Source organism: Coregonus lavaretus, assembly GCF_964263955.1.
Source record: "Coregonus lavaretus genome assembly, chromosome: 18".
Lineage (NCBI taxonomy): Eukaryota > Metazoa > Chordata > Actinopteri > Salmoniformes > Salmonidae > Coregonus > Coregonus lavaretus.
In genome coordinates this window covers 5,107,068-5,117,723 of record NC_140005.1, presented here as the reverse complement: position 1 = coordinate 5,117,723, position 10,656 = coordinate 5,107,068, and the positions used below count along the sequence as shown (strand labels likewise).

The window sequence follows — 10,656 nt, the reverse complement described above, 5'->3', positions numbered from 1 at the left end:
ACCCTGTTGCCGGAGTGCTGCAAGTGCTTCAGGTTTTTTGTTTTTGCTTTTTTATTAGGCCCAGGAGATGAGGTAGGTGGAATTTAGCCAATCACTGATAGTGATCAATTAGCTCAGTAGGTGAGGTGATTGGTAGAGGTTGAAACTAAACCCTGCAATACCTGTTCACTCCAGGACCAGGGTTACCAGGCCCTGAACCAACAGAACGTGTTCTTATATAATGACATTATACAGTATGTAGATAGTCTGTAGATACAGAATCAACAATAGAAATATAGTTTGGAAAATGTGAATAGTTACTAGAACTGTATAATACACCGCTACGTGTGTTGATATCTCCTTATGTTAAAACCTAGTTCATAACCATGTGTAAATCTAAAAAGATTGGGGTATTTTTTGTCTCATACGACTGGGTTATTTATTCCAAACATCGTTTAGCCAGGCAAATAATTGTCATAAACTGTTTGAACACATTTTGATTAGGTTACTGTGATACTCTGTAGCTCAGCTGGTAGAGCACGGCGCTTGTAACGACAAGGTAGTGGGTTCGATCCCCGGGACCACCCATACACAAAAATGTATGCACGCATGACTGTAAGTCGCTTTGGATAAAAGCGTCTGATAAATGGCATATTATATTATTATTATACTCTCATGTATTCCCAGAATAGAGGGGGAAGGATAGATAGAAGGAGGGAGGGGGAAGGAAAGAGAGAAGGAGGGAGGGGAAGGAAAGAGAGAAGGAGGGAGGGGGAAGGAAAGAGAGAAGGAGGGAGGGAGGGGGAAGGAAAGAGAGAAGGAGGGTGGGGGAAGGAAAGAGAGAAGGAGGGAGGGAGGGAGGGAGGGGGAAGGAAAGAGAGAAGGAAGGAAAGATAGAAGGAGGGGGAAGGAAAGAGAGAATGAGGGAGGGGGAAAGAGAGAAGGAGGGAGGGGGAAGGAAAGAGAGAAGGAGGGGGAAGGAAAGAGAGAAGGAGGGGGAAGGAAAGAGAGAATGAGGGAGGGGGAAGGAAAGAGAGAAGGAGGGGGAAGGAAAGAGAGAATGAGGGAGGGAGGGGGAAAGAGAGAAGGAGGGAGGGGGAAGGAAAGAGAGAAGGAGGGAGGGAAGGAAAGATAGAAGGAGGGGAGGGGGGAAATGAGAGAGGGATGAAGGGGCAGAGAGGGAAAGAGAGAGAAGGTGAGAGAGAGGGAAAGAGAGAGGGGGAAAGAGAGAGGGAAATAGAGAGAGGGATAGAGATAGAGAGAGAGGGAAAGAGAGAGAAGGTGAGAGAGAGGGAAAGAGAGAGGGGTATAGAGGGAGAGAGAAATAGAGAGAGGGATAGAGATAGAGAGAGAGGGAAAGAGAGAGGGAAAGAAAGAGAGGGAGGTGAGTCTGACAGCCATTGCATACTGTTTATTTGGCAGTCCGTACCTGAAAAACAGCAGAAGACGAGAGACAGAGGAGGGGACAGAACACAGAGCGCATACTTTGGTTGACCTTACTTGTAGTGATTGGGGAAATGTGGGTTTCTTTGAAGAGTAGGTAATAAGAAATGTGGTAATGGTAAAAGAAAAGACTGTGATTACAAAGGAATTGAGAAGACCTCACTTTTCCATCTCTGTAATCAGTTTAGCTAAGTTTGCTTCACTGATCCTGGCATCCTCCTCTGCTCCTGATCCTGGCATCCTCCTCTGCTCCTGATCTTGGCAACATCCTCGGCTACTGATCCTGGCAACCACCTTGGCTACTGATCCTGGCAACCACCTTGGCTACTGATCCTGGCAACCACCTTGGCTACTGATCCTGGCAACCACCTTGGCTACTGATCCTGGCAACCACCTTGGCTACTGATCCTGGCATCCACCTCGGCTCCAGATCCTGGCATCAACCTTGGCTACTGATCCTGGCATCCAACTCGGCTACTGATCCTGGCATCCAACTCGGCTACTGATCCTGGCAACCACCTTGGCTACTGATCCTGGCATCACTGGGGTTTGAGCGTGATGACCCAAGTAAAGCCTGGGGTTTGATCCCAGGCTGTGTCACAACCGACCGGGAGTCCCATAGGGCGGCGCAAAATTGGCACAGCATTGTCCGGGTTAGGGGAGGGTTTGGCCAGGGGGGGCTTTACATGGGTCATCACGCTCTAGCGACTCCTTGTGGTGGGCCGGGTGCCTGCAGGCTGACTTCGGTCGTCAGTTGAACGGGGTTTCCTCTGACACATTGGTGCGGCTGGCTTCCGAGTTAAGAGAGCGGCTGTTAAGAAGTGCGGCTTGGTGGGTCATGTTTCAGAGGACGCATGACTCGACCTTTGCCTCTCCCGAGCCCGTTGGGGAGTTGCAGCGATGAGACAAGATCGTAATCACGAAATTGGGGAGAAAAAGGGGGGTAAAAAATCAAATACAAATGCATTGTTGGTTAAGGGTTTGTAAGCATTTCACTGTAAGGTCTACACCTGCTATATTCTGCACATGTCTAATGTCGTCTCCAGGCTCAATCGCTATCACATATAGACAGGTTGACAGAGAGACACAGCTGGGGGGTGGATGACATTATCCCATACCTATATGTTGTCCCAAGGACATCATACCTATGTGTCCAAGGAACATCAACCTGGTATTGGGTAGCCCAGGGTTTCCCAAACTTGGTCCTGGGGCCCCCTCTGGGTGCACGTTTTGGTTTTTACCCTAGCACTACACAGCTGATTCAAATATTAGGTATTAGGGACAGGTTGAAAATGTCAGTTACTTGCCAGTTGATCAGCGCATGCTCTGAGTACAGGTCCTGGTAATCCTTCTGGCTCTGCGGCCTTGTACATGTTGAACTGTTTAAAGGTTTACTCACATCGGCTACGGAGAGCGTGATCACACAGTCGTCCGGAACAGCTGGTGCTCTCATTGCTTCAGTGTTGCTTGCCTCGAAGCGCGCATAGAAGTGATTTAGCTCGTCTGGTAGGCTCCTGTCACCGGGCAGCTCGCGGCTGGGCTTCCCTTTGTAGTCCTTTACAGTTTGCAAGCCCTACCACATCCGACGAGCATCAGAGCCGGTGTAGTATGATTCGATCTTAGCCCTGTATTGACTCTTTGCCTGTTTGATGGTTCATTGGAGGGCATAGATGGATTTCTCATAAGCGTCCGGGTAAGAGTCCCGCTCCTTGAAAGCGGCAGCTCTACTCTTTAGCTCAGTACGGATGTTGCCTGTAATCCATGGCTTCTGGTTGGGGTATGTACGTATGGTCACTGTGGGGCTGACGTCATCGATGCACTTATTGATGAAGCCGGTGACTGATGTGATGTACTCCTCAATGCCATTGGATGAATCCCGGAACATATTCCAGTCTGTGCTAGCAAAACAGTCCTGTAGCTTAGCATCTGCGTCATCTGACCACTTCCGTATTGAGCGAGTCACTGGTACCTCCTACTTTAGTTTTCGCTTGTAAGCAGGAATCAGGAGGATAGAATTGTGGTCAGAATTGCCAAATGGAGGGCGAGGGAGAGCTTTGTACGCGTCTCTGTGTGTGGAATAAAGGTGATACACTGTATTAGCTCACGCTTCACCTCCCCATTCACTGAACCTTCTTTCAGCCAGGACAATGCACAGTAAAAAATGGGGTGTTAATATTTCAGAGTAAAGTTATTTTAACCCAGATAGAGTATTTTCAACATTTTTGAGAGTAAAGTTGCTCTATCAGTGGAGTTAAAAGTGAGTGTAAAAATCTGCAGATACGCAGTGACAATTTCAACTCTACAGCAGTGATGAATACCCGCCACTCTGCTTTGCTGAAGTTTGGCACGTACGTTGGTGGAGGAAGATTGCGAAGGAGTAGCTAGGCCACAGATATTGCTAGGTAAGTTACAGCCCCGTTTTTTCAACACCAAACCGGTATTTTTTAACTTTACATAATTTTAGAGTTGTGCTGATGTCAAGGTCATATTTTAAGTTACGAGTTCCATGCGGCGGTCCCCCTTGCAGTGAGCTCGTCATCAGCCAGCTAAATTAGCTTGTAAGTTCAGATGGTTGACAGTAATAACTGTTATATGATATACCCATGGAATATGTTTGATATTTTTGTGAATGGCTTGCTGTTTCATATGGCTAAAAATAGGTAACGTTAACTTAGCTAATCAGTTCGTTTGAAGGACACCACCGTTTGGCATGAGCGCAGATTGTGCTTGTCATGCGGTTAGCTAGCTTGCAATCAGTATCGGTAACTGTCTTTCTTTGTGTTGCAATATTTTCACGAATGAAGTTTGTCAGAATGGTAAATACGTAAAATAACGTTCGCTAACAACAAAACATTTATACAGATAGTATTGTTAGCTAACGTTATTGTATAGCTTCCCAGGCTTCCTTACACTAACGTTAACTGTTTTTTATAAAGCTATATATAACGGTAATGTTAGCATGCTTCTGATAGTTAGCCAGCTAATGTTGGTGTTATAAAACGATAACTTAGATCACTGATTTGCATGACGGGTTTGTTTAACATTGCTTAACCATTTTAATGGTTAGCTACTGTTCGAACTAAAATGGCTAATGAGCTAGCTAACTTTGACACATAGCTAGTTATTTGGTAGCTAATGGGACAATGTGCCTCTAAACTTGAACTAGCCTACACCCATTTGCTGCAGAAAATGGCAGCTTAACGTTATATTCAACCAGCACAACTTTGTCTACTTCAGCCTTTGTAATTGCAGTGTAACGTCTAAGTAATGCATAGTGCATTGCGTAGCTAGTACTACTGAGATAAATGGATAGTTAGCTAACGCTTAGTTGAACCAGCACTAAATGATGATTTTGAATATATATTTTCTTTGTTAACAGAGGCAAAATGCTGTTGCGTGTTCAGCTCGGGGAAGAGCAGAAATACGTCAAGCTGTCTGAGCTGACATTCAATGCTTTCTTGAAAGAAGGTAGGTATAATAGGTTAAAGCAATACATATCACCCTAATGACAAAATAATACAGCATTAAGCTATTATCTTATGATATCTATTTAGGTCTATAGTCATTTCTGCTGTGCTTTATATTTTCAGTAACATAAAATCAGGTGCAGATCCTTGTCTTTCATCATTTTGTGAACACATGAGGCAACCTTAAGTATGAACTTGGATTCTTGTGAGAAGGGAATGCATGTTTTTCTTTTTTTTCTTCTTTTTTTAACAGTGTGTCTAAAATTCAACATACCAGAAAGCAGAAAGCCAGACATTAAGGTGTATGACCAGTCTGACACAGAAGTTGACTCAGATGTTTTTGAAGAATTAGTAAAGGAGTCACCTGGAACTTTCAGAATCATGCTGGGCAATGGACTTGGTATTCATTCATTCAATTAGTTTTTTAGTTTAAAGGCCAGAATGAGAACCTTTATTGTCTTAAAAATAACAGTTTATTGTAATATGTTTCTATGTTTTGCACAAATTTCATAATGAACAGATACCTCTCATTCATCATCATGCTCGGGTACATCTGATGACACCATCATTCTGAATTTCACTGTGTGTGACGATGTTGAAGAAGTAGCGGCTGGCGAAGGAAGCCAGCCTAAAAGGCCATGCCACATAAACTATGAGGCAAAAGCAGTAAGTGGTGAACATTGCTGTTAAGTCCAATCTGAATGTTGTTTCATCATGTGACAGCATTACATATTGTTTTACAATTACGGAAAGCACATTTCTTTCCACCTATAGCTGATTGAAAAAATCCTAACATCAAAGCCTGGTGGTGAACGCATTATGCAAGAGTATGGAAAAACCAAATCTCTGACAGATGCCACCAGAAGACAGATGATCAACATACTTGCTGCTGAGATGACAGAAACACATGGGTAAGCATTAAGCATATAGATGGGCTGTAAAGAAACATTGTTATTATTTTCCGGTTATTAATTATGTAAAATGTGTTGTGCAATATCAATTCAGTGTGATGTTAACTTTGAATTCATATGCTAGGACATCCCCCCCCAAAAGTGTCAGAGTGATGTATGCACAGGGGATAGTAGCTTTGTTTCCCTATCTAGAAGACCCATACTCACAACATGGATATGTAAGTAAATGGGTTATTGCAACATTATGCACATATTCACTCTATGAAATGGGAATAGTACTCCTTTATAATTTATTTATAATAATATAGGATCATTACTACGATCCGGAGAGTGGTTCCGGATACCTTGCATGGCGATTGAAGACCATACAAAGAAAAACAGCAGAGGAAAGAGGTGCCTCAGTCAGCAAATCTCCTAAAGGTATGTTTTCTGATCAGTGACATGTAATTATAATGGTGACCTGTGAATTGTACAGAAAGGATTTCTTAACACTGTATTTTGTCTTAAGTTGGTGGGCCAGGCCGTGATCGTCAGCCCTTCACCTATGACAGAGAGCCATCTGATGAGGATGTGGAAGCAGCTATTGCTGTTTTGAGACACTCTGCTGATGAAAACACTGTCCGTGAGAAGATGAAAATGACCTTCATATATCGGCAAGCAATGGTCAACGATGAAGCCAAATCATCAGATGTCTTCTCGGTCTTCCCAAGATTTCTGGACACACCAGGACTGGTATGACAACTTAATTCACTGCATCACCAAAAATATCCAATGAAGAATAAGGTAACACTCATTATTTCTGTCTTTGTGTGTTACATTGCAGATAGAACAAGATTTCAGACTTCTGTTTGGTGAGGCCACAGCCAACAAATTCTTGGAGAAGTGGCCAACCACTTTCAAAGCAAAAGTAATAAAGGAAAGCCATGGACTTGTATCCACCACAGAACTCTTGGATTTGATGCGCAATGCTGAGTCAGCTGCTGAAGTTGAGAATGGTATGAATGAACTGTTTTACTTTTTATGTGGATAATGTAGGTGTGCATTATATGTCCATAATGGTGCAAGTTGTGAATAAGAATGTTATGCTACGGCACAATGTTAACCAGGTTTTTATTTACTTATTTGTAGGCTGGGACAGTGACATGTCTGCCATCTTGCTGCTGCTACATTTGCTACCACCATCTGCACAAGGTAGAAAGAGGCCGGGAAAGATGTCTGCATATCAAGCTGTAGATCAGCTCATCAGATTTCAAAAGGTATGCTTAACAGTTGTTTAAAATATATATTCCATCATCTCAATCTTGTGCACAGTTTGAGGTGATCTTATCTATTGTCAGAGGTTAGTCACCAAAACAATTCTGTTGAATGTGTTTTTTTTGTAGGTTGGAACCAGTGTGCAGCAGCATCTTGACAACATCACCCAAAGCAGTCAGCCCTACCTTCTCGCCCAGGGATCCACACAGAGCAGCATTCACTCCTACTTCATTGTGGTTGACAAGCATGCTCTTCCATGCAAGGCAACAGGTTCAGTAGGAGCTTTTGACGAAGTCTTTAAAGCCCATTACGTATTTGGTACGTCATACAGTTCTTCCTTGAGCAGCTTTTTCACTTTTGTGCAAACAACCATCTATAACATCGACATGGGGGAAACAAAGGAGACTCCTAGAGTTGCTGAGTTGCGAGCAAGAATGGTGCGTTAGTTGAGATAAAACTATGAAGTGTTTTCTTTGCAAAAGTGACCATGGAAGTCCAAACAACCTTGTTAAGCACCTTAAGATAATTCATGGGCTATGTACAGGCAGGACTCTTTTTCTGAAATGTGGTCAAGAAGGATGCTCACGTTCTTTTGGTAGCTTTTCTGGTTTTAGAAAACATCTTAACAAGTGCCACGGAGAAAGTTTAGTAGATTCTATAGAAGATGATCTTTCAGACCCTCAAAGTACCGTCAACACCAGTAATATTTCTCATGTTGAAGTGTCGACTGAATGTTTAGAGGCTGAGTCAGAGTTATCTTCGCCATACATTGTAAATAGTTGTGCAGCTGTTATTTCTGATCTAAAGGCAGCAGGTGTTGGTCAAAGTACAGTAAATACTGTAGTGATTTCCATGGAAGAGATTGTTCAAGATATTCATCAGCATGCTAAAGAAACAGTGATAAAGCATGTATTTAGTAATGAAAGAGAAACAGAAATGTGCAAGAAAGTTGAGGCGTGTTTTGAGCGGTTAGAGAATCCTTTCACAGTTCTAAATTCGGAATACAAGCGATCAAAATTTATGACTGCCAAGTGGGAAATAGTAGAACCAGTTGAATGTGTGATTGGTTCAAGATTTGACACAAGACGAAATAAAAAGACTGGAACATATGATCAGGTAGTAGTTCAAGATAAACTCATGTATATTCCAATTTTATCTACACTGCAGTCAATATTTAAAAGTCAGTATTTTGCAGAAATGTTGCAAAGCTCAGCTACCAGCAACTCTAGACTGAGAGATATTTGTGATGGATCTTTTTTTAAAAGTCACCCCCTGTTCTCAACTGAGAAGCAGACAATACAGGTCCAGATGTTCTATGATGATTTTGAGGTCGCCAACCCATTGGGTTCCAAGCGAGGTATTCATAAATTGGGTGGAGTATATTTTACTTTAAGAAACTTCTCTCCAAAATGGAATTCTTTTTTGGCTAACATACACCTGTGCGCCTTATTTCATACTCAAGATGTTAAACGATATGGTTTTAGTGAAATTTTTGCTCCCATTGTTCGAGACATTAAAGTGTTAGAGAGCGATGGTATTGAGATTCCATTATACAGTGGTTATGTACGTGGCACTGTAGTACAGGTAACAGGTGATAATTTGGGTTTGCATAGTTTGTTTGGTCTGGTGGAGTCTTTCAGTGCAAGGTACTGTTGCAGGTTCTGTTTAGCAGAAAAGGAGGACTTTCAAACAGAATTCTCTGAAGATTCTTCCAAAATAGTTTTACGCACCAAAGATATGCATACTGCTCACTGTCAAGAAATGGCTTGTAATCCATCCCTTCCGTATGTTTTTGGTGTGAAAAGGTCATGCATATTAAATTCATTGAGGTATTTTCACACAACTGAGAACTTCTCAGTTGATGTGATGCATGATGTGTTAGAAGGGGTTGGCCAGTACGAATTGAAGTTATTATTTCTGTATTTGAATGAAAAACATGTTACATCAGGAGAAATACATTCAAGAATACAAAGTTTTGATTATGGTTTCACAGAGAGAAATAACAGGCCTGTGACTGTTAATTTAAGTGAAGGATCTAATGATCTGGGACTGAATGCAATTCAGTCCTGGTGCTTACTTAGGAATGTTCCTCTTATCTTTGGAGATTTGGTAACTTCTACTGACCAACACTGGGGCCTGCTTCTTTTATTATTGCAAATAATTAACATTATATTCTCGCCCATGTTATCTCAAGGTCTATGTGTATATTTAAAACATTTGATTGTTGATCACCATACACTGTTTAAGAAGTTGTATCCTCAGAAAAAACTTTTACCAAAGCACCATTTTCTTATCCACTATCCCCGCTGCATCCAGAAAATAGGGCCTGTACTTCATAGTTGGTGTATGAGGTATGAAGGCAAACATAATTTTTTCAAAAAACAGCTTAAATCGTTTAAAAATATTACCAAAACGCTGGCAAAAAAGCATCAGAATCATATGGCATATAGTTGGCGAAGATCAACAACTTTTAGTCGGTTAGATATTGGTCCAGGAAAAATGGTGGCTTTAAATATGGTAAAAGGAGGTTCTGAAATTGCTTTGGCAATGCAAGTGCCCAGTAGCATTCAGGTTATGAAGGTTAATTGGGCTAAACATAATGGGTATGTTTATCGCCCACACTTGGTTATCTGTGGCGAAGTTGACTCTGAAGTGCCCTTGTTTTATCAGATTGAGTCAGTTCTGATAATGTGTGAAAAACTGTTACTACTCACAGTGCCTTTAGTTACAGTAACTTTTCAAGAACATTTCCATGCATATGAGGTGATCAGATCAAAGCATGATTTAGTTTTTTTTCATGTCGACAACCTGCACTACCCTAGACCTTTTGACATACAAAGGTCATATGGAGGAAATGACACAGCTCTCCTTGTTGTGCCATATTGCTTTCTCTGGTGAACATTTTTATGATGTTATACTTCTGTCATAGACAAGGCAATGGGTGTACAATGTAACTTCACGGACATTGAAATTATACTTTTTTTTTTCAATAAATGTGTGTGCTCTCATCTTGTATTATTGTGCTTTGTTTTATTTGATAGTATTGATATTTCTATAATTCAGTAACACTACATCATATGATTTAAATTTAAAAAAAAAAACACTGTAGAGAAATGAAAAGTAAATATCATTACACTTTAAAGTGTCATTTTTTAAAGTAAAATTGTAGTTGACTTAACTCTATACAGTGTAATCATATTACTCTCAACAGTGTGATTAAACTACAGTGTTAAATATTTTGACACATTTCATTGTTATTTTTTACACAATATGGAGTAGAATTAACTCTAAAAGTTTTACACTGACCAAAGAGTACATTTTACACTGATTTTGAGTGGGACCAAATGTTATCTGAAACAGAGTTAAATTCAACTCGATAGGAGTTAAATTAACACTTCTGTTTTTACTGTGTGGCAACAATAGACGAAACAAGATATACACAAAGCAAACGTTCAACTTCAAGTCAGCTATTGAGTTCATCTGCATATCTCTCACAAGGCAGAAGCATAGACTTATAGTTAGGTAAAAGTCACCAGACAGACGTCCACTGATGAGGACAATGATGTATATGAACACATCATTGGATTAGGAGGAGCAGCCCA

General features: G+C 41.2%; 1 protein-coding gene across 1 annotated transcript; it reads left to right on the top strand.

Annotated features, from left to right (window-relative positions):
* The first annotated feature begins 3,586 nt into the window (after positions 1–3,586).
* LOC311146012 (uncharacterized protein) lies at positions 3,587–8,014 on the top strand. Its single transcript, XM_084182447.1, has 11 exons — positions 3,587–3,824; positions 4,802–4,890; positions 5,143–5,289; positions 5,410–5,555; positions 5,664–5,800; positions 5,925–6,018; positions 6,109–6,220; positions 6,309–6,532; positions 6,624–6,795; positions 6,929–7,056; positions 7,183–8,014. Exons 2-11 carry the CDS (start codon positions 4,809–4,811, stop codon positions 7,498–7,500), a joined length of 1,560 nt encoding a protein of 519 aa, XP_084038573.1. The 5' UTR covers positions 3,587–3,824; positions 4,802–4,808; the 3' UTR covers positions 7,501–8,014.
* Positions 8,015–10,656: the final 2,642 nt, after the last annotated feature.